This window comes from Colossoma macropomum, unplaced genomic scaffold (genome assembly GCF_904425465.1).
Source record: "Colossoma macropomum unplaced genomic scaffold, Colossoma_macropomum, whole genome shotgun sequence".
NCBI classification, from domain to species: domain Eukaryota; kingdom Metazoa; phylum Chordata; class Actinopteri; order Characiformes; family Serrasalmidae; genus Colossoma; species Colossoma macropomum.
In genome coordinates this window covers 8,623,307-8,648,774 of record NW_023494810.1, presented here as the reverse complement: position 1 = coordinate 8,648,774, position 25,468 = coordinate 8,623,307, and the positions used below count along the sequence as shown (strand labels likewise).

The following is a 25,468-nucleotide window of genomic DNA, read 5'->3' as shown; positions in this document are numbered from 1 at the left end:
CGGGGCAGTTAGAAATTCCGAAACAAATTAAAGCCATATTCTGCCTTGAGTGTGTGGATGTCTGAGAAAGGAGTGAAGAATAAAGTAAAATAAAAATCAATGAAAGTAATTTTTTTGAAAACAGGCCAAAATAACAGCCTTCTTCAGGTGACATATTTAGTTTACTTCAACATCGAACATATCAGGCATGCATTGACAACTGCTACGTGAACACCTCTTCAAAAAAAAAAAAGAAAAAAAATGGAACACTGTCAGTCAGAATTTAGATCTCGTATATCGCAAATTTTCTCAAAGTCACTGAAAACACAGTCGATGGTCTACAAACCCTCACGATGCAACTGACTTTCTGTAAAAGGTATATCGAATGTGAAGTGGATGCTCGTATGAATCAGGAGAAGGAAAAAAAGGAGCGCAACAAAAGAAAGAAAAAAGAATTTGGGAACAGGGTTGACATCTCAAAGAGAAGAATATGGCTTTAATATAATGTGCATCCAAGAGGCGAGGAAAAAAGAAGAAGAGAAATAAGAACAAAAACCTCCCAACGGAAAATGTAAAAAGTCCAACAGCAAAGGTAACAGGAATGCTAAAGAACCACACGAACTCGCACGGGGAAGTCTGGAAAACTTGCAGTTTGGAAGTACATGTAAAGACAAGAGGTGGCCCCCCCGGGCCCTGTGATCCTTTTGCTGTGCCATTGCCCTTAGAGAGACACCCTGAAGAAAGTTTCTCTTTTTTGAAGATTATCAGAGCAAAACGCCTTGAGAAAAGGTCTTTGCAGGGCCAGGAGCTGAGATCTGTGCCATTGTTGACTACCGTCCTGTCCATTATGTTCTGTCCAGTGTGTTTCCTCTGTTGGGAAAAATGGGACAAAACGAACCCCCAAACAAAAGAACATTTCTGCGAATTTTTTTGGAACATCTTGATTCAGTTGATGTTTTTTCTCTCCATTTTGTTTATTTATTTTATTTTTTTTGTCATCTTCTGGCTCATATCCAAGGACATATTAAAATATCAACTGATGTCCTCGAGTGTAGATACAGTACAGCCACGGACCCAATCACTGTCCTGGACCTTGGATGTGTGTGGGCAGTACACCAAAGGGACATAAAAGCCTTCTTCCTCCTCCCGTTTCTCCTTTTGCCCAAAAGAAAAAAAAAATAAGAACGGCAAAAGACCAAGCATCCCTCACTGATTGCTTCCCTCCTTTGATGGAGGTCCTTTAGATCACAAGGTCATTGTAGCTCACATACTTCTTCTTCGCAGCTGGACCTAGGAAGAGAAAAGAAAGATGACTTTTCATTTTGAAAGAATATTGAATTTTTTCTGTAGGGAAAAAAAGAAAAATCAGCAATTTATTGATCGTGAGAAGAAGGTTTGAGTTAACTTATGATTTTTTTTCAAGGAATTTTAAGAGAGATTTGTACAAGCTATTCCACATTTACTCAAACAAACAGGTATAAAACTGTAAGAAGTAAAGCATGACGTAAAATATTAATATTTTTGGCATTTTTGAATTTCAGTAGAACCAATGTTTCCCTTCTGTGTGATCACTGCTTTGCCTAGATTGTTTTTCAGGCTAGGTGAAAACCAAAACTACCATGATGTCATCAAACACACATGGGCAGAGCAGAGTCATCTCCCAGAATTCATTAAAAAAATTCAGCAAGTATATTGTACATGCATGATTTTATACTCTCTACTTATTTATTTTGTGCAACTGTGATTGATTGAGTTCACCAGTTAATTATTACCCAAAAAAAAAAATAATGTGCAACTGAATGTTTTGTTCATACTGGGACAAAAATTAATACGATATACAGTTGTATGCAAAGATCACATTACTATTACTATCTATTGTTAATTTTCTGAGTAAAAATGAGTGAACACAACGTCTAATGGGAACAAACTTAAATATGGCATTTTATGACAATTTTCCAATGCACCCTCATATTTGCTCAGTTTAACATATTAGGGAACAAAAAAACATAAAATATAAAGGGTGCTTTGACTTTTGCACAGCCCCACCCCAATATGTTAAATTCAGCAAATAGACAGTAATTGTGCATTCAAATGTGCTGAAGTGTTTTCTCTGTAGAGAATGTGTTCACTTATTTTCACAACCAACAAAAGAATTTATTTGACCAACAGTGTTATTAATTCCTTAAACTGTCTCTAAATACTGTTTAGACTGTGAAGTATAATTAACCCCAAACACACTGTTATAGGAAGTTGTCTGCAAATATCCAGTAGAGGGAGCTCTCAATGATTAAAAAACAGGCAAAGATGAAACACTTTGCTTGAGTTTCGTATCATTTATTAGCATTTGCTGAACACCATATTTCATCAAAACAACCCAAACTACTATTACAGTCTGCAGAAAAATACTGCTTCTTTAGAGACGAAGACATTCAGTGATCAAGGTGTAGTGTGAATAGACGCTACAAGACTGAGTTAGAGCTAAGTGAGATGCTGCTCACTCATGTCAAACACAGCTATAGGACACTATTATATCAAACATGCAGAGCTTGGAATTGAATGTAGTGGCTCTTTTGCTTTGGCTAAAAAATGACCATATAACACATAAAAGTGAACAAAAATGAGCACATATGACACCAAACCAAATAAAAAGAACATTACTCTTCTACTTACATCCTTTCATCCAAGCCAGTGATACTATTTTATGAAGGAAAAACAATGGTATTATAACCAGGGATGTAAAAATGTGATTAGTGGGCTGAGACTGATATGCAATACTTTTTATCTGCATAGCTATTGATGCCAAAACATACACTGCATAAAATGAAATCTAAGCACATGAAATATCTTAAATCTAGTCAATATATGTATTTTTTCTCATTGCAAGATTAATGAATTTTTTTTTTTTTTGTAACCTATTTCTCTATGTATGTATTTTAAGTAATTTTATTTAGTGAAAGTGCCATTCAGTTGGCAGATCTTGTTATTGTTATCTTGCTTTGAGAAATTATATGGACCATTTTCACTTAAAATAACTGAACCCTTGAAGAAATGTATAAAAATAGGTTAAATAATCTTATTATTTCAGCAACCTCACAATGAGAAACATTAAATATATTGATTACATTTAAGATGTGTTCTCTTGTTAAGATATCATTTTTGCAGTGTAAACACAAAAATGTAGAACGTGGGACTAAATCCACCTGGATTAGCATTACAGAGAAATGAAAGGATTATAAATGCCGTAAAATGAATCAAATTCAGATATTTTAGCTCAGTAGCCCAGCGTCACCTAAACCAGCATTTCTCAAACTGTTGTAGTCTAAGGCCCTCTTTGTGGATAGTACATGCCACTACTTTCACTTCATGAACGAGGATCATATCTTGAGCCCTGTCCATTTTGCTAGCAATTGCTGACCTGTACATAGAGACACAGTTCTCTGCTACAACATCACAGAGCAATATGGCCATGAACTGTGATTGGTTGCCAACATATTTTAATGGTGTTTAACATTATTTACCATTTTTAGCACTTTTTTAGACATGGCTGAAATGAATTTAATATTAAACAATATTAATAACAATATTAAACTTATTAAGTACTCTCTTCAAAAAGATTGTTCTTCATGGGTTCTTTAGTGAAGACAATGATTTTATTTAGAACCATGAGTTCTATATAGAACCATTTCATGCTTAAATGGTTCTTTGTGTGGCGAAATTGTTCTTCATATTGATGGAGAATATCTTCTAGAGGGTTCTAGAATTTTACCAGGGGTGGCAGGTAGTTTTGGCAGAGGGGCACTATGAATGTGCAGTGGGGGAGGGGGTTGGGGTGGTTTCAATGTATGATGGGGAGGCAGTGTTTGTAAGCGCAAGTGGGGGGAGGGGGGGTGTCAGTTCCACTGTTCACCAATACTACTCGCTAAGAGAAAGTGCGAGCACAGTGGCCTGAGTGTTGTAGAGTTGTTTCACTAATCGCTGATAGACACATGCACAGGGGGGCATTGCAGGGGGGATGAACATGTGAGCGCAAGGGTGGAGAGTTGTTCTGTCAGCAGCAAACAACTCCTCTTGAAGGCGTAAAAACCCACCCCAGCGAGATGGAAGCCAGTGACCTGGCAGAAATTTTGCTGCGACATTTGGGCCAGTCAGATTCAGGGAGGGCCATGGCCACCCCAGCCACCCCTTTGGAACTGTGCGTGTACAGCTCCAAAAAGTGTTCTGTTATTGTTGCAAGCCTGACAATAACAATAGAATTAACAACAGAAGAACCATTTTGGTGCATTTCTTTTACTAAAGAACCCTTGAAAAAACATTTTTTTGTGTGGAGATCCAACTTTTGAAAATTTTCTGCAGCCTCCCAAGAGGTCATAGCCTCCAGTTTGAAAACCACAGACCGAAGCATTCAGTGCTTCCAGAGTACACTAAACACATCATCCAATATCAGGTTGAAATATCGTCTGGATCTAAACATCTGTTCAATGTCGACTACATATTTCAAACAATTATCTACCGACACCAACATGATTCTGAAATCAACATTCATTCCTAAACATAATTAGTGAAATGTTGTTCTATGTGCCTGAAAACGTAATTCAAAATTCTAAAAGAAAACTCTGCAGAATCCACAAGAAGCTCTTTGGAAAAACACTTCCAACAAAAGAAGAAGCAATTGCGATTTTGATTAGACAGATTACAATTTTGGCAAAGAAAAAAACCTAAAAGGCCTTAATGCAGCTGTAACGGTCTGACCTTTCCAACTCTGAGTTAATGTGTTTTTGGAGCCTCTCTGTAACTAATAGAGTTAATCCTGGTATTATCATGTTTGTTTTTCCCAGATACATTTTTGAACTCTTTTGCAAGTCAAAGTATTTCCTAATCTTTAAAATTAAAGGTCAAGAAGCGAAAAGATCATAGTGACCTTTAAGTTTCAGTTACTCATCACATATTTGAAGTAAATGTCACTTCTCCAAAAAAAAAGAAAAAAAAACACGCCTTCTGAGAGATGTGTCCTTGATAAAGGCTGGATTTAATTAGGCATTGTCAATATTAAATATATTAAACATTATGATTCATTCATGATGAAGGTTTGGAGGAGGTAAGGGCGACCTAACCTAATCTTGCTTCGTGAGTGAGAGACAGAAAAGGAGGTAGAAGAGAACGCACACGTTAATATTTTATCACAGCGCTGTTACAAAGCTGAACTGAATTTCAACAGAAGTGCTTCAGAGTCTTTAAACTTGCAAGGAAAAGACATTTTTCACTGTAATTCTCACAGCAAGGTACCCTTGAGTGGGACTTAAACACAGGCACTTTAGGAGTGTAGTTGGCGACGGCATCTTGTAAAACGGGGCACTGGGAAAGAGAGACTGACCCCTGTTTAAAATCTCATTTGGCTGGACGGCCGACGGTGCCTCAACACAGCGGCAATCCTGCATTGCTGCACCTAATGAATCTTCAGGACGGGGGGGAAAGAAAGCCATTATCTGGCGCCTGACCTCAGGCAGGACATCCGTAAAGCAAGCGGCTCTATAAATGCCTCTCATCTCTTTTCTTCAATCCACATGGGAGAGACTGAGGTTCTGCCAAACTACTGCCTGCTGTGGATGGAGGAGAACAATTACAGTGGAGAATGGAGATGGATCTGAAGCTCTTCTTTTCAGAGCAGGTGCTCTAACAAGAGCATTCAGCTTCTTGGATGCTAAACAACTAAACAGTAGACCAGAACACACTGATCGGTTGCAAGACTCATTAAGATTTAAGGACACTGCCTTTTTTTTTTTAATTAACATTATTTAGGGGTGGTTAATATGACGATATGTTGTGTTATCATGATAAATTGTCATGATATACATACCGGAGTATATCATAGGTTATCTCATCAGTACTTTTAGAGCATTGGACAACTCGATGGATCATTATTTAGATGAAGAGCAGCTGTATAAACTGCAATGCAGCAAGTAGCTCAATGGACAACAGCCTATTATGCCATTTTTCGAAGCTGCATTTAAATACAGTCAAGAGTATATCATAGATAAACTCACCAGTACTTTTAGATCATTGTGCAATTGTATGGATCACCAATAGAGCAGCTGTATAAACTGCAAAGTAACAAGTAACTCAGTGGACGGCAGCCCATAATGCCATTTTGTAAAAAGCCGTGTTTAAATAAGTTCCTCAGAAAAAACAAAGATTTTCATACACATTGTATTTTGTGATAATTGTGACAAACATGCTAAGGAAGCCTAAGTGACCTTGATTTTAGATCAAGCTGGCAAGAGGAGACGATCTAAGTGACTTTAAAAGAGGGTTCGTTATTTAGACATGGATGGCAGGATCTTTACATGACTGTCCAAACTGGCTGTGTTTCAACAGTGACTAAAGTGACATCTGCGTTTGAATCTATGGGAAAGACATCACAAAATATGTTTGGAGATAGTGGTGAAAAGTACACATTCAGTGACCATGATGCTCCTGCCTTTGTGTGAAGGATGAACAGTCCACCCACAACTACATATAGGGGGTAATTACACTCAAACTGCAGTGTAGAAAAGCCCCATTGCAAAGGCAAATGCACAATTTAGAGCTCAGGGTAACACTTGAATGTGACACTGGCTGTTTTTACATGCAAAGATTTTTGCCAATCCAATTGAATACAATTTAATAGGTATAAAAATGACGTAAGTCAGATATTCTGGCCTTTGGAGTCACCCCATCTCAACACTTAACACCTTGGGGAGATTCTGGACTAACGTGTTAGTGCTGTCCATACCACCTTCATCAAAACCCCAGCTGAGGGTATATTGTTTGGAAGAACAGTGTTCCTCATTTAGCTCAGTTTCTGAGACTTCTATGCTGAATGTGAATTGGTCAGCTGTCTGTATTTGCATACTTGTGCATCACTATAATGCCCATTCTTACATCAACAGGTCAGCCAAGGCTTTGTTAATATAAAACAGCTAAGTTATTATAAGTTATAATTTATATTTATTATAAGTTCATTTGCAAAATCAGGTAATATCAATCAAAGTGAATTTGGGTTGATTTGATTCAGTAAAAATAACTCAAATACAGGAAACTTACAAAATTAAATTTTACTGATTTTTTTTTGGTTTGTTTGTTTTTTCTTCTTTTTAGCAAAAGCAGATAACTCCAACAGTCATTTAATTTTTTGAGTTAAACAAAGTCTTGGATACAAGTTTCTTTTAAGTCCAATATTTAACATGCTTTAACATAAAACAAGTAGGTAAAGTGCTGAAAAGTGCAAAAAAGACAGCCTGTTAATGGGCAATATTAAACATATATAAGATCAAACCTTAGAAAATCCTAAGGCTGAATCTCAAATGGCTCACTGCTCCCTATATAGTGCACTATGTGAGTTATAAAATTTTGGATGTTACAACCAAATATTGGGTTTAGGTCTAGTATGAATTGTGCACCCATGGCTGAATCCAAAGTGGTTCTTTGTTAGACACACTGAGCTCCGTTTATATGCAGTAGCCATTATTTTAAGACCTGCATGCTGCACAGTGTTGCATCACCTGATCCGAATACTATGTGCTGATTGGCTGAACGGATTTACTGGGTTCTGCTCGATAACAGTGCCGGCGTTTGACTGTTTCTGCTGTAAAAGAAACTTGCAATGTCTTGACTAAAGACAATAATGTGAAAATACACTTGGGGTTCAAAATGTGTGTTAAGAATAACTCATTAAGGTCAACCCATTTTTTAATGGATGGCGTTTATCATTTTTTCATATGTAAACCTGCTATGTAAACCTTTAATGCATCTTTAATATGTGAAATTATTGTAAACCAACAGAAAAGATGCTTATTTGCTCATTTTTTGCTGGTTATTTTACATGCTTTGGTGAGAATCATCAATAAAAAGATGTTTATTCTTTATCACCATTTACAGGGAGTCTCATAAATGAAGTCCAATCAGCATAATGTTAATTTAGATTTCCCAGTAATGTGAAGAAAATGCAGATCTAATCAGTATTCTGACCATATTTTAGCTTCTTAAAAACAAACAAAACAGAGAAGCAGAAAAAAAATTAATAGGACCGCCATGCTTCTCAGCATCTGTAATGAAATGTCTCAAATTTGCATGTGCCACTAAGATTGAATGATTGGAGTAATTACACTATGTTCTACCATCACTTCTGCTTCTGATCATTACAGCCCATTCCCCAGAGCAGATTCCAGGGCGGAGGATATTTGCATACGTACATATCTATAAATATTATTTAGAGGTTGAAGGCTAAGACTGAGCAAGAGAGCGAGAGAGCATAGGGGGACACCTTGGACAGATGGTTCACGGCTCTGTTGGGATCTATAGTGAAGTCTGCCGCAGCGTGTTGGGAATTTAGCGGTGGGACGCGATTCCATGCTTGAGCAAGTTTTCTCTCACACGACCACTGCGTTCATGAACTTCTCCATTTCTAGGTGCCACAACGAGCATTTTTCCATTAATTGTTTTGCACTGATGAACAAGATCAAAGCAGCTCTTGTACAGTTTAAAATGGTCTTCCCGGACTGTAAATAATAGAACAGTGTGCTCGCACAAGCTGCTGCAAGGCATTAAAACTTTATTATTCTTATTATTTTTTGAAGCCACTCCCCTACACACACACTAATACAGACACATTCCATCCCCCAGAGGGTGCATCTCATAAAAAAAGCAGCTGTGTGGCCCACAGCTGGGATTCAGGCTCGAGTCCCAGATGTGCCATGAGCCGTCTGTGGCTAGGGGTCCCTTAGGATGTCATAGGCTTCATTTGCCTGGGAAACATGGACACCAGGGGCTTTTTCTTCATTTCACTTGGGTGTGCATCACTGAGCCTAAAGCCTGTGCTCTGGCCTGAGTACAGTGGAGAAACTGACAAGGAAAGGTTGGACATTTGGAAGGCCAAAAAGGCCATGTTGACTATTTTTCTACCTTTACAGCTGGTCCAATGTTATTTTAGCTGTTACGATCCAATTCAGATCCTTTATGTTTTCTTTTGATCTATTAACGGCACTGGAACCATTATATAAGTACTGACATTTAAAAGTCTGCATTAAACTATTTTTAATACAAAATGAAAGGTTAATATCTGTGAAATTAATAAACTGAAGGTATGATAATTACACTAGCTGCACATATCATTACTAGCTATTTTGGCTATTACTCTTTATTATTTAACTATAACTCTATAAGCCTTTTTATGCTAGAAGCACGCACACAATATACTTTCAAAATGTTTTTCACTCATAATTGGTGTAAAAATGAAAGCATAGCTTGTTGGCTGTGACTCAGCACTACTGGTATAACATTGTTGTTACCACTTACTTCAAAGGACTTCAAGCTAATTCATGAGGAAAAAACATACTTCACTTTTAATGTAGGTCAATGGAACCAGACTTTTTTCCAAGTCATTTTTTAGTCCATTCATCATGAAATTTACATACAATGTAAAGGACAACAGCTATTTTCAAATTATGACAAAAACTGAAAAGTGATATGGACCCTCACAGAGCAGGTACTATTTGGGTGGACTGGAGTAACACTGAAGTGGTGGTGGTGTGTTAGTGTGTGTTGTGCTGGTATGAGTGGATCAGACACAGCAGTGCTGCTTGGAGTTTTTAAACACTGTGTCCACTCACTGTCCATTAGACACTCCTACCTTGTCAGTCCACCTTGTAGATGTAAAGTCAGAGACGATAGCTCATCTGCTGCTGCACAGTTTGTGTTGGTCATACTCTAGTCCTTCATCAGTCGTCACAGGACGCTGCCCACAGGACGCTGTTGGCTGGATATTTTTGGTTGGTGGACTATTCTCAGTCCAGCAGTGACACTGAGGTGTTTAAAAACTCCTGTGTCTGATCCACTCAGACCAGCACAACACACACTAACACACCACCACCACATCAGTGTTACTGCAGTGCTGAGAATGATCCACCAGCCAAATAGCACCTGCTCTGTGAGGGTCCATGGGGGTACACACACATACATGGTAACACTTTATTTAGAGTGGTCCTTTGTATATGTTTAATAAACTCAACAGAGTATCAGTAACACATCAACAACATATCAGTGAAGTACCTGTAGTGAAGCATTTGAATACAGTGAAGTAAAGATCTTGTAGATGTTCTGTTGATACATTACTTGCATTAAGTAGCAAAACCTAACCGTAGCCAACCTTCCTCAAAACCTTGGAGGAAACCCACACCCTGGCCCCAAGTCTAACCCTAACCTTAACCTCAACCCAAAACCTAATCCTAACCCTCATATATTTTTGACATGTTACTGAAGAGTCTGTTAAGTGTTTGTGTATATAATGATTGTATTGCAGCATTTTCAATCTGATTAGTTCATTACATTGGCTACATAAATCATTATGAAGTGGTATCTCAGTAGCCTATTCACCTAATCTGATTTACCTCACAAAGAACCGGCAAATAGCTTACAAGCTTTGATTCAGAGTAGATAAAACAGCTATAGAATGCAATAGATTAGACGATGAAGGCCATGGCATATAAAGCCATCAACTTTGTTAAAAAGCTTTGGTTCATGGCAAATATAGAGAATAGGCACTACATTCAAGCAACAGTGCATTGAGACATGAACACTCAAGCAGCGACTAGGACAGTGCGAGGTGCTAAACATGGCTGAATGTTTTCTGAGGAAGGTGAGAAACATCACTTTTTTACTGCACAGGCAGCAGCGTCTGTGCACTCTGCGTTCATGTTCTTACACAGTCTAGCCTCTAACTGCACACCAGCCCACGCAATGTGTGGTTTACCACCGAACCATCTGTTATGAATGAACTTTATTTTGATTATACTATACAGTTGTATTCAAATATTTAAGTGTTGTATATTTCGCTGCTGTAGAAAGAAAACCTTGTATGTCCATTTTTGTTGTTTTTCAGTTTTCGACTAATTTGAAAATGCCTGTTGCCCTTTACTTTGTGTGTAAATTTCATAAAGATTGGACCAGAGGAAAAAGCCCAAAATGACTTGGAAAAAAGTCTGGTTCTATTGAGTTACATTAAAAGTAAAGTTTTTTGCTTTTCCTGTAAAGTTACCATTTTGGAGATATGACGTTTTTTTCCAACAACAGCGATGTGTTAGTGTTTGTAGATAGAGATACATTCATTTTTATATGAATCGTTTTACCATGCAAAGAACCTCTTAATCATGAAAAGCGTTCTTCAAGTTCTACATAGAAACATTTTCTTTACTAAAGAATCCCATCTTTTTTAAGAGTGTATAGAACCAATGGTTCTAAAAAGAACCATTCCCTTTACCAAAGAACCCTTGAAAAGCATTTTTTGAAGTGTAATTTTAAAAGATGCTTGTTTTTTATGGAATTCAGAAAATCCCATTGATTTCTCTGAAAAGTGAGTTTCAAGTCAGGGCTTTCTGTTGTTTTCTGAGTACAGAGTAGCACATCAAAATGATTGTTCTAGGTATGACACAGATGTGGCAGAAAGAGAATTTGTTCAAAACGTCTGACTATTGCTTTGAGCATATTAAGAAACTTGTCCTCCTAAAACTGAAATATGTAACAAGTCAGTCAGAAAAACACAATACATTTCTGGTCCTCTACCTGAATGTGAAACGAGATTATGGCTTTCATTCTTCTTTACTGCTCGCAGACACTGCGAGATTGTCATCGAGTCTTTGGGTGAAACTTTCTGAAGGTATGATGAATGACTGGAAAGGCCCATTAGCATTTCCTTCACGTCCTTTCCTCCAGCCTTTAAAAATGGAGCAAGGTCATAATGGGGAAAAAAAGAGGAGAAGATTAATTTGGTCTTACCTGATAAATTATGAGAATTAGCCTGTTGGAAAAAACAGTATTTGGTGAGCTGTTTCTCAGAGGCCAGCAGAAGCAGAACAAGAGAATCTAATTGGTCTAAATAGCCATGCCATTTGGAATTACATTTTAATTTCAGGCCAGATTTCTGAGGGAGGCTTTATTACCTCCAATATATTTCATCAAATGAAACAGAAGGGTGATCAAATAAGTCAAGGAGAGGCATTTTCTTGATGCAGTGATATCAAGAAAATGACAGCTAGATATTTGCTAGGTCAAATCTCAAAAGGGACTCATGCCTCAGCTGTCTGACTTCAAAAAAAGCCTAGAGATGAAGGAGTACTTCCCTCAAATCTGCTCCTGGGTTGAAGAATGAATGGAAGCTGGGGGAGCCAGTTAGCATAATTTCATCTGTATCATGCTAACTAGGGCTTATTAGCTTATTAGCAATGTTAGCATTTCTGAGAGAAGTATTCCTTTAGTGTAGGATTGTGGTCACTCTATGCCAACCCATCATCTCTGGTAATTGTCTTTATATGTGGTCATTCCCTGTAAGTAGGTTCATTCTCTTATGAGTGGGAGAAGCTCATGCCAGAACAAGCCAAAGGCCAAAGCAGTGGGGCATCAGCCAAAACAGCCTTTCTGCAATGAGGCAGTCTAGCACTGCTAGCTGGCTTGGAACAACATGTCAAGCAAGTTTTCAATAAATGCTTTTGAGCTGTAGATTATCTGTTACAAAGTGGAGATTGATTTGAAACTCCTCTCCCCAGAATGGGCACCAGAAGAAGAGCACCTTTTTGAGCTTGAATGACTAAACAGTCCACGTAGACCAAATCAGCCTAGCGCATTTTACTGACTTCTAATTTTAAAACACATCACTGTAGACTCTCAGTAACTTTACTACACAAGTAAATCTTTGCAAACAAGTATCAAAACTAGGACAGAAGTAGTGGCAGCACTGCCAGTGTTAAGGGAAGGGGTGTCCCAATCCAACGTGAAGGGTCAGGACTGGAGTGTATTTTGGCTCTGTGAAGCAGTGAGGCACAGTTTTATAAGAGGTTAAAACTTGTTAAACTATTTTTAATAAACAAAAAAAAAGCTTTTAATATATGTGATGTCGTTGAAGATTAAATTACCTGCACATTAAATGTGTGTGATTGTTCTTCAAGCTTATTTTTTTGCCACTGGAAGTGGCTGCCAAAATAGACTTGTGCATTGATTTCCACTCGCGATTAGCATAAAAATGAAAGCATAATTTTTTTGGCTGTGCCACAGCACTTCTGGTACAAAACTGCTTTGAAAGTTAACAGCGTTAACTTGAAACCGTGAGTATTAATGATATCGGTCAATCAAATTGGTCACAAGCCAATATTTATATATGCTATAAACAGTGAGTATACTTACATGCACTTAATAACCTGATTATAATCAGATTTCAGCAGTTATTTGACTATTCAAATAATCATGTAAACAGCATACTCCACTTTCTTAGATCAGATTAAGGCCATTATCAGATTTCTAGAAATTTGATAAAGAGAGCTGGATTATAGCTCAGTAACTGGGTTTTTTAGTGCACTTACTCTGATTTCTTTCATTTTTCTCAGTCTATGCATATGTGAAAACAGACCCGGTACTGGAAAAAGCAAGCTTCTAGATGATGCATATTTATATTTTCCACTAATAAAAAATGTGGTATGACTAGATGATTAGTTTAATGTTACGTTTACGTCACGTCTTATTCTGTGACTTCACTGGCTGGTCGCAAAGCAGACATACAGTTATTGCCTAACACACGTAAATCTGGAGTTTTCCTATTACCAGATTATCTAAGTGACATAAACGAACAAATTACAAATTACAAATCTGATTTTCTGCAATTATCAGATGATTAAGTGCACTCACTATTACCAGAAAAAGCATCAGTTCAAGATATCATATTATGCATATACTAAAAATGAATGATTTTCCATGTCTATAGTAACTGGCACCTTAGCATATCCTACTTAAACTTGACTTAACATATGTATGAGCTGAAAGTCAGTATAAAGTGATATGTTTTGGATCAGAACTGGATAAGGACATCCCTTCCAGTATTATTGGACAGTTTTTGGTGTCTGACATTACAGACATTAAGTGGGATGAATGATAAGTTTTCTCTTCTGTATGAGCCTACATGTTAATTATATTTACCGGTATGCCACATGTGGTTTTGTGCTAACAAGGTATGGAAATGTCTCTACAATCCATGAAAATCAAATCAATTCCCTGTTAAATGGGTTTGTTTGGAGCCCCTGCTCAGATAGCTTTTGGTCTTCTTGTTAAAAAGGCTCTTCTGCAGTTCAGCCTTTCACAAGCTTAGATTCAATTTAAGCTCGGCGCTTCAGGGATGGCTGACATTCTTATGAGTCAGCCCCCCTGACATAACGTCCTTATCTGTACTTCTGATAAGGTTGATACCTTTGAGGAAGCACCTGAAAGAAAAAACTTCAACTGTTTCCCAATGAAACGGATCGCAAGGAGGCTGGAGTTTTACTCAATGACCCTTTGATTTCAAATAAAAGCACGGCGGAGGGACCAGAACTCTAGCCAAGGTTAAAGTGGCCTCCGTACAGTTTGTGCTTTATTTGAAAGAGCGAAAACAACATGCAACAATAATGTGCACACTCACATAATTTGGACATACAGTATGATGAGCACAACTGCTAATGGAATTTCAGTGTTGCTGTTTACTCAAAAACAGATACTGCTGATTACTTCATTCTGACTTTGTAAAATACTTTTTGAAATATTAACATTTCTTATTCATTTTTTGTATGCTACCATTCAAAACTTTGGAAATATTGTTTTCAGTACTATAAAAGTAATTTTTAGCAAATGAATATACTCAATAATTTTAGACTATGCTGATATAATATCATTAATATTTTAGACGAGTCTACAATGATGAGCAGAGCTGTAGATGATTCTCAAATGTTAAGAAAGCAGTGCAGCATCAATAATGAAGTGGCAATACAAGTAAAGGGGAATTCCACTGATTTTTCAAAGTTAGTGTATAATTATGTCATTAATAAGTCATTTAGAGTGGTTTGGCATGAAATGTTCCATTCAAGATAAACATTTTTGGCATTACTATTTATTCTTCATTTCTTTCACCCATCATAGCTCTTTAAAAGTCTTAAAAGTTGTTTTTGTTACTTTCCTTCTTATGTTCTTTATGCTGTATTTTTACATTCTTTGCCATAAAGTCCTTTTTTATTGCCTCTGTGTATAAAATGTGCTATATGGATCGCTCTACTGAATTAGTTTAAACAACAGTCCCACAGTTGAAAAGAAAAAACAATGAGAAATAAATTAAATATGTACAAAATCATCCTTTAAAGAGTACTTTCTATTGTGAGGTCTTTAGATCTTTTCTTTTAAGGTGAAGTTGAAAGATTTTGATGTATCATCAGTTTAAATTTTAAATAAAAAAAAACTTTATTCAGTAATCGCTGTCGCACGTTTTCATTTCACTACTGAAACACAAAGAGTTTTAGTCTGTAGGTGGAGCCTTGTGTTAGCCACGCCCTTGCATTCTAGAGCAGGAAGTGAGACTGCATCCCTGTCCCTCATGGCCACATGGTGAGCAGTTAGATCCCATTGTTTTGAAGTAAATGTGTCTCAAAGTCTAAAATCAGTGTGGAACTGTCAGTGTGGAATTGTCACTACCGAAACACAGTTTTTCACCAATTATTAAACTTATTTGTGAAAAAATATATAGATTTTATGTGTATTCAAAGCCATGTTTGGTAGTCATGTACTGCCAAGTGTTTTTGAATTCTGCTCAAAATGAGCCAAAGTTGTCACTACAGAAACAGTCACTACTGGAACATTTGGTAGGAACATTTATCAGTAAATGAAATACAATAAATATATTTAAGATATAGTGTTACTTAAAGCAAAATGATTTTAATCTAAAGTCCAAGTCAGTTAAATGTCTGAGACATGTTTTCAACTCTGGCTCTGAACCAATTTAGTAGATTGATCCACATAAATAATATAATAGAGGAAGGGTACATGCAGGGTGTTATGAGGCAAAATAGTCCTCGAAAAAAACAAAACGCAAAAACAAACAAACAAAAAAAATTATTTTCTGTCAGATTACATGTAAAACTAAGAAAACAGGTTCTCTGGTGGTTTTGGATAATAAATAAATAAAATGGCTATATTTGTGTTGTAGACATAGAGACCCCTGGTTCCTATCACCACCACCGTAAAGAAATCTGAGTCTGCAAGTTTCTCTACAATGAACCATTTCATATCAAGCTGAATGAGTTTATTCACATCTCAACCATTAAATTCTACAGAAAGTTTTAAAAAATCAGTGGAATTTCCTTTTAAATACGGTAATAGTAAAATATAATAAGGTAAAATATGATAATAAAATCCAGACTGATTCATATATATATATATATATATATATATATATATATATAAACAATATATACAGTGTTGATAAAATATCAAAGCAGATAACAAAAAAAGATTAATTATTTAATTTAATAGCATTTATTAAATCTAAAAGCGACTTATGGACTTCGAAATATTTCTTTTATCATTTTTATTTCTACATTGTTTAAGTTTTTGTTGCATATATACTCTTAAATATTTAGATATCACAAATGGTTCTTTGCAGTATGCATAAGAACCACTTTGGGTTCCCTAAGAAACACATCAATGGTTGGCTCTTTGGAGAATCATTTTTGTAAAAGAAATGTGTGAGTGTGAAGAACCTTCATAACATTTAAAGAACCTCTACATAATGTAAAGCTTCTAGGAAGAACCCTTAAATTAGTATAGAACCCTTAAACCTTTACTCACAAATCTCCCCTTCATGGGAGACATGGTTCTTTAGGGAACCAAAAGTGGTTCTTCTATGCCATCACTCAAAGAACTCTTTGTGGAATCTTTATTAAAAGTGTATAAACACTAATTATTAACAACAAGTCATTCCAAACTTTTGAATGGTACAGTAGAATGGTCATCTGCTCAAAGACCACTAAATAAAGTGAGTCATACTGGACCAAGCTGGACTGCTCTGCCCTTTCCACCCACTAATATAAATAAAGCCTGAGTTCGTCATTAGCAGATATGCGTCATCAGAGTTTAAACAGCCCTTAAAATAGGTGGAGGTGTGGCAGTATTAAACGATGAGTTATACTCACTGTTGGGGTCCACGTTTTCACACAGTTCGGTCTTGGCCTCGCCGTTGGGCCGGTCACTGGGCTTGTGCGAGAGGCGCGACGACATGGTGGCGGCCGTCACCACAGCTTTGAAGCTGCGCTTGCGCTTCTGCACGTTGAGCTCCGGGTGGAAGATGATGACGTAGACCTTTGGCATGTAGAGCATGCCCAGCGCCACTGACGCACTCAGGTTCATGGAGATGGTCAGTGTGGTGGTCTGGATGTACAGCTGGAGAGCAACATGGAAAAAGAAAGTCACCACTGAGGTTTTTACTTCGCTTCCTTTTCTTTTTTCTTCAATAACGTTACATGTTGATGGAACTGGGAATGATTTACAAACCCAAAATCATGGTGTATGTAGTGATCTTCAGAAGTGTTTTAATTGGGTTTAATGCTATTGTTTCATTGTGACAGTCATACACACTGCAGTTGGCCATCTTTGTGGAGAGCTGTGCTTATACGGCAGGGGGTTCTACCCCTCCCACTTCACCCCTCATTGCTCACTAGCAGCTCACCACAGAGTCACAATGTTTCACACAAAGAGAGCTAACAGCTGATAGTTAACTTGATAACAGAGTTACAGGGAGAAATATTTTATTTGATTAAATTAATGAAAATGTTATTATCGATTTCCATTCCGCCAGCTGAATGGCCACTAGGGGGCTGACAGAAAGATACAACAACGATAAAAAGCATAGGCAAAATTCAGGTTCCAAAATGGCCATGTTTTTAGCCACATACATATATTTGTCAATCTTTAAAGCTTAAGCAAGTCTATTTTCGATTGCTTGACAAGTCGACCCGGTTTGAGGCCAATGTGAGATGATTTAGGCCTGCAGTTGGCATAGTGCTCAGGTTCTTGAAGGTTATAAGCTTCCATTACTTAGCTACATTAGTCTTGTTGCTCCAATGAAATAACTAAATAAGCAAACTTCAAACACTCAGCTTGGCTGATCACAATTAAAATAAAATTTTGGTGGAATTTCATAAATTTGAATTTGGTCTTCAGTACAGTGGACTAGCGTACATGGGCTGACTGAGAGGGTCTGGTGGGAGTTTTAAAGTCGTTGTTAAGGGAAATAAGAACGTATAGCAGCATATTTAAACACGGTCCCTCATTTTTCATTCTAGGTTAGCCCAAGTGCTTTTGCATATAGGACCCATGTTCCTGTCCTTTTACACACTGCTTTTAATGTCCACCTTAAATAATTTAGCTGCATCTGCTCTGCATGTAATAAAAGCTTGGATACTATAATGCCAATTGACATTATAGTGCCTCGGAATGAAAAACAAAGCAAAAAACTATGTAATTACTGACCAAAATACATTTTTGAAAGTATGAAGTACTTAGAAAGTATGACAATAAGAAAATTCAGTTTTGTTGCTCTTTCCAACTCATACCATAATAGGGCTGTGAAGGACAGCATGGCATCTCTAAGTAAAGTTTGAAGGTACGTGTCATAACTTTTCTTGGTTAATCAGATGTTTGGGAACACATACAAAAACCATGCTAATCATTTTAAAAGTATAATACTCCATGTACACTATGCTACATGATCATGGTCAGCTTAGAAAAACCCATTCTGTGTGGCTTTCAGCAGTGCAGCGGAGCAAATATAATCTAATACCACATATAAATCTTTCATGAACTGTGGGCTTTTCTGATGAGGAGATCTTTACCACTCCTCCACTTCAGCTAATGTTGAAGGTGAAGGTACATGGTAATTGAGTAAGGCCAAATGGACTGCACATCTCTTTTTCATGAGTTTCGCTGAAGTGGTATTACACTTCCTTACCCTGTCAGTAGAGCTACAATCACAGGCTGGAATCGCATATTAAACTTATGGAAAACTGGGTCTCTGGATGGCTAAAATATTACAGTTAATCCCTGTTTGAAGGACAAAATGAGTAAAAAACAAGAAAAATGGATAAAGGTCAGCTTAGTTGGCTGAAGAGCAAATGAGGGTGGATCCCTTACAGCAAGTAAAACCTTAGCTAATAACTAATAGATATTGTTCTAGTCTTCTGTTATTATCTATTATTAGATATTATCCACCTTAAAGCTTTTAAAGTATTTATGTATGTTTTGAATGCAGTAACTATATTAATCTTATGAGTAGCTGGCTTCATTTACATACAGCCAAACAATCTTTTAGTATGCCAAATAATATATCTATTGGAATAGAAATCTTTATATGAACACTTAAGCAGGATAACTTTTATTATAAATTCTATGTCTAATTAAAAGAGATGCTTAATTTCTGAGCATTTCATTCACTGAGGGCACAACCTTCATGTTGTAAGCTTTAAAAGACTCTGTCAGGCTGAAAATGATTTGTTCGACTATGTGTTTGCAATGAAATGATGGAGTTCAGTCAATCTGTGGAGCAAACGTTAAAAATGTGTTTTTAATTTAGACAGATATTTTAAGAACTGTTAGACAAAACAAAGTAAGGAAAGAGCTACAGTGGTCAGTTTGTGCATTGTTTGAGGCATTTTTATATACAGTGGGTTCCACATTTCTGAGAAAGTGCTAAAATGCTTCTATTTTGCATTCTTTTTATGTTTTTTTTTTCTCATTACGAATTATACTATAAAAATAACAATTTGAGTGAAAAGTAGAATCTTTCAAATTTGGACATGAATTTTAGAATGTCAGCATTTCATACAATATGTTCTTCTTTTGCTTTAATGACAGTATGCAGTGCAGCTGGCATGAGCTTTGGGAATTTATGCGAAAGCCTTTGATGAGCAGATCAAATCTACCTGTGAGTCATCTGAACATGAGCTTCAATGGGAGAGATAAGACTCAAAAACAGTCTGACCTTTTTGTACAAAGGCCTTGAAATGATCAATCTCACAAATTTGCTTAATTTGAATAGGGACCTAGAAATCCTGAATGTTTCTTCTTTATGTTACATTTCTTTGTTCACTACACTGTAAAAAACGGCTCGTCAGATCTACCTAAAAGTTACTTCATATGGTAACAAGCAACTGAACTAGTTTTATCCAACTCAAAAAATGACTTAGATTGAAAGAATCGTTCATTCAAAGTATTTATTTAGGTTGAATAAAACTACTTAATTTACTTGTCACCACATGAAGTCATTTTCTTTAGGTAGATCTGATGAGCCACTTTGTTTCGTTCGTTTCCAGGTGTAGCTGAAAAAAATCCCAGGTTGTCAGTGTGGCCTAAATTCTCCAAATTGCAACAAATACAAAATGGTAAAATTGCTGAGATTTTAACTAAAAAAAGGCTTCATGAGTACAAGTTTAACAGGTGAAATGACTTTAACTCCGAAATTCTGATTGGACAAATGTTGATGGTTGAAAACTGTAGACTGAAAAATAGTCTTACCTTTTTGTACAAAGGCCTTATCATGAAAAAACTCACAAATTTGCTTAATTTGAATAGGGACCTAGAAATCTTGGATATTTCTTCTTTATGTTACTTTTCTTTGTTCACTACACTGTAAATAGTGGCTCGTCAGATCTACCTAAAAATTACTTCATGTAGTAACAAGCAATTGAGCTCGTTTTATTCAACTCAAAAAATTACATTGATTGAAAGAATCATTCATTCAAAGTATTTATTTAGGTTGGATAAAACTAATTTACTTGTTACCACATAAAGTAATTTTTTTAACTAGATCTATTGAGCCACTTTTTACAGTGTATTTTTAAAAAAATCTAAAACTTTGTTTCGTTTGTTTCCAGGTGTAGCTGAAAAAATCCCAGGTTGTCAGTGTGACCTAAATTCTCCAAATTGCAACAAATACAAAATGGTAAAATTGCTGAGATTTTAACTAAAACAGACTGCATGAGTACAAGTTTAACAGGTGAAATGACTTTAACTCCGAAATTCTGATTGGACAAATGTAAAAAAAAAAAAAAGTGGAAAAATGTAGACTCAAATACAATCTGACCTTTTTGTACAAAGGCCAACATGATCAATCTCACAAGATTTGCTCCAATTGAATAGCAACCTAGAAATCTTGAATACTTCTTCTTCATTTTACTTTTCTTTGTTTGCAATTTTTTTTTAAATTCTATTTTTTTTTCCCAGGTTTAACTGAAAAAAATCCCAGGTTTTCAGTGTGGCCTGATAAAATTGCTAAGCTTGTAACTTAAAAAGTCTGCATGAGCTCAAGTTAAACAGGTGAAATGACTTTAACTCCTATGAAATTCTGATTGGCCAAACAATTGGGCGAATAAAAACACACCATTGTTCCTTCATACGTGTAACTGGGTGGTTGAAAAATGTACACATCCTCTGTTCCACAGAGATTTACAATCACATGCAAAAGCTTGAACAGCCCTGGTCAAAATATTTTGTAGATTTCTTCTTTTTTTGGACAAATTTTAGTGCACAATTACTATTTTTGGTGGAAAAAATACTATTATTGGAAAAAAAATGAAGCATAAAATGAAAAACGTGCCATAACTTTTTCTACAGGCCACATTTTATGATATTCTATTTTTTAATAATATGTTACAATGTTTGTGACCCTAGCAGGATTAAGCAAAGATGATTAATGAATGAATGAATGTTACAATGTTTAAAAGGGTGAACTTATTTTCACATAGAAAATCAGCAAAACGTTATTCGACCAGAGGCGGTCAAACTTTTACACAGAGCTGTATGCTTGATTAAATAACTGTCTGGCCACAGAGATCCATATTCCTATCTTAAAACTGGTCTGAATGTAACTCACAAGTAAACATCCCCACTAATATTACCATCTTTGCATAATATTGGAGACCATTGAGATCTGTTGCTGAGCCTTTTCTTCAACCATTTTCAGTTTGTGTTTATGTGGGGTTTCTGAACAGTCATAAAGAGTAGATGAACACTGTTTACTAACCTCAAGCCAGCACTAACCTGAACCCTTATTGCTTTATTCATTATATTCCACAGGCAATGGGAATAAGAAATGATATTTTACTCATAAATAACCATAGTGCTGCGAGATTGCTCAGTGGTTAGAGCTGCTGACTAGCAAGTAGGGGGTTGTAGGTACAGTCCTGTGCATGTGCCATGGGAAAAACACCTTGTACTGCAGGATCTAAGCCTCCTGCCCTGTGTGTGCTGCTGCTCTAGCCTTTGGCAATGCTCAGCTGCTCCCGAGGTGAAACCCCTGCCACTCCTGCCACCTCATTCCTCTACCCCAGGGCACGCTAGTAAACACGAATATATTCTCAGTGTACAGTCCTGCAGAATACCATCAGTGAGCAACCAAAAGTAAGGATGCCAAGTCACTCATTCCATTTGAAAAAGAAGAAAGAGGGAGAGAGATGAAAAGGATATTCGAGCCACTTTATGTCACGCAGCCCTGGCTCTGAAGTAAATGTAATGGACGCTTAATGAGCTACAGTGAAGCTGCTCTTCACAGGAGATAAAAGTCACAAGTCATGATCGTCGCTAATAAAATGACACTTCAGACCAAAAAGATCAAGGTTTTAGAAGTGCAGGCCTGATCATTCCACTTTTTGATGAAGACTTGAAATCCTCTAATTGAACTTTAAGTGTCATCGATTGTCAAAAAGAGCCATTCCTATGTTACGATTTGTGATCATCAAGGATGGCCTGGAAACTGATTAAAGTAAAATGCTGCAATTTAGCAATTTAGAACAGTGGTCACCAGTTGCTAGACATCTACCTTTCTGCAGAGTCTAGTTCCAACCACAATCTGCCACACCTACTCCAGCTGATTAACTTCTTCTGAAATCACTGATCGGATGGAGCAGATGCATTTAGTGCAAGGTGATGAGAGCATTTGGGGACAACCATGAGAACTTTAGGGCTTAATGTGGGTGGGAACATAGACTAATTAGGGTGGGAACAAACTGAGTGTGAAATTTCTAAACCAATCCAGCGACCTTGTGAAGGTGGAGCTCAAAGTAGGGTCCAAACTAAACTCAGCAAAAGAAAAAACTAAACGCAGCAAAGCAGAATCTTCTGCAGAAGGAGAATAAGGTTGTTTTTCCACCGCACGCTCAAAACAAGAGCTTATCCAAATGAGAACCAACAGAACTTTCTGTTCTAGTTGTGTTTCATTTTCATGAATGATCATTACAACCATGATGAACAACTGTTTTCTAATTTGACTAATACGACTTGCTTGCAGTTTAACGTGTTGACTAGGTCATAGTGACACAAACAAATTTACAGTGCATACACTCGTGTGTGGAGTCAAGCAGAGCTTCAGTTTTTTCTTGAGCGTGAATTGATGCATTAGCCACCTTGCTTACTATGGCTTAAAGGTGGAATGTGTGAGATTTAAAGGAGATATATTAGCAGAAATTGAATATAGTATACAAATCCATGTTTTCATTAGTGTATAATCACCTATAACCACGTATCATTCTGTTTTCATTAGCTTAGAATGAGCCCTTCATATCTGCATAGGGAGCGGGTCCTCTTCCAACACAGGCCGCCATGCTGTACTGCCATGTTTGTAGATTAGCCTAGAACTACTAAAAACTAAAGACTGGCTCTAAAAAAGCGCCTTTCACATGTTTAACGCTGCTTAAATTTGGTGCACCTATTGCACTGGTTGGAAGATGTTAAAAGAAGAATCAGTGGTTGCTGAAGATGCTGGCTAACCAATTTGCATTGTGAGAGGTTTGAGAACCCTAAATTTTGACAAATAGAAGGTCATACCTATTACTCAGCACAAGAAAATGCAAGCAAGGGTAAATCCCCCTATCTCAAAAAAGCGAAAATATGACAGCCACTGTAGGTTCTACTACATGTTCGGAAAGGGAGGGGTGAGGGAGGGGTATTCAGTTGGTTGCAATCTGCATCTCACCACTAGATGCCACTAACTCTTACGCACTGCACCTTTAAAACTAGTTCTGCTGACTTTAAATTATAAAGTGCACTTTTTAGACTCACATATTCACAATAATATAGTCTACCTGATGTGTAGTCTATATTATTGTGCAGCGACTCGTGCAAATGGTAATAACATTAGCACTAGCTTTCTAACTAGCTTATATCACCTTAGTGAATTCTTCAGTCATCATTCTACAACAACAGTAGTCATTCTAGCTTACATTCTGGTGCACTTACTGGTGATGTAATGGTTTATCCTCACCTGGAAGAGAAACAAATTTGCTAAACAGTCATTGGCTTCAGCTGTAAGCCTTACCAAAAACAGAACAGAGCAGCCTTGAGTGGTATTAGGCCTTGTTGGTACCAGTTTTGAAGCAGGAACTAAAACCTATAAAAATGGAACCTTCAGCATTGGACCCAAGGCCAATGGAAAACATTTCCAGTTTACTGGTGCCAGTACATTTTGCAGCTATAATATAAGAGGAGGGTTGGAGACCACTGGTTTAGAATCCCAGGGTTACATTTGTGTTAACAGTTTAATAGTCAATTGCTAAAAGCAAGACTACACAATATTTTGATGCTTTCTATGCAATATCCATATTACTGGCCACATGACATCACAGGAAGAAGTACCATTCATACAAATGACTGTTGACCAACCACTCACTACAAAAGAGAACCCAATTACAGCATTATTAAAGAAGCTACATGTTAGCTTAAACAGGTAATGTGATTTGCTTGCCTTGTTGTTGAAACAACTCAAACAAGGGCATCTTGAATAGCACAGTTCGATAAATCAATCACATCCTGCTTCTGGGACCCAAGTTTGATTCCCAGCAATGCCATATGCATCACAGCCTCTTGAGCGGGAAGAACAGCTAAGTTTCGTCTCTACATATCGATGCAAAGAAATCACTGATCACTGAAATCCATTCTATTGAGTTGAAATAATACAGATAAATGATAATATCAGCCAATATAATTTGTATATGGTGAGAAATTAAACATCAGTAGTTGTAGTTAAAATGCTTTAAAGACTGATATGACTGAGTTGTCAGCTGTAAATATGACAGCTCTCCTTTCATTTGTTGTCTTTACATAAAAGTTGTTTTGTGTTATATTAAAACATAAAAGAATGGAAACATTAAGATCTTCAATTAGTGGTGTAATAACAAACTGTGTTCATTGCAATATGCAACAAGTGACTTATAAATATGAGTCTTTTATTACCAGCATTCAGGCTGATACTGATAAATATATGCAACCTTAAAATCATCTGATTTTATCAGCCGAACAATATCTCGGTGGGGCCCGGCACATAACTGAAGCCAGTTCATCCCTGCTGGAATGATGCATGCATTTCTCTATAGTTTATCTTCAGCTGGCAGAGTAAAGAGTTCCCTGAATAGTCATGCAATGCAGTGTTTTTAATATGCTATTATGAAAATAGCTTCCAAAGTATGTGTCTCTCAGTGGTCAACAAAAACAGTACAAGGGTTACATCAAGGACCCCTAACCAGAATTTCATGTGTAAATGAGTAAGTGAAGGCTTTACAAGGTGAAATTTTAGTGCTTCAGTTGCTTGAAACCTATCTGAAACTAAAAAAACCTATAATGTAAAGCATCC

The 25,468-nt window shown here is 36.8% G+C and overlaps 1 protein-coding gene across 1 annotated transcript in view; it reads right to left on the bottom strand.

Annotated features, from left to right (window-relative positions):
• Positions 1-234: 234 nt before the first annotated feature.
• The window catches only part of LOC118799764 (metabotropic glutamate receptor 7), a 304,760-nt gene continuing 279,526 nt past the window's right edge, over positions 235-25,468 (bottom strand). The window contains exons 9-10 of the mRNA XM_036559794.1: positions 16,986-17,232; positions 235-1,269 (exon numbers count right to left, since the gene is read on the bottom strand). Coding sequence (XP_036415687.1) covers positions 1,220-1,269; positions 16,986-17,232 — 297 coding nt within the window. The 3' untranslated portion in view covers positions 235-1,219. The remainder of the gene's footprint in view (positions 1,270-16,985; positions 17,233-25,468) is intronic.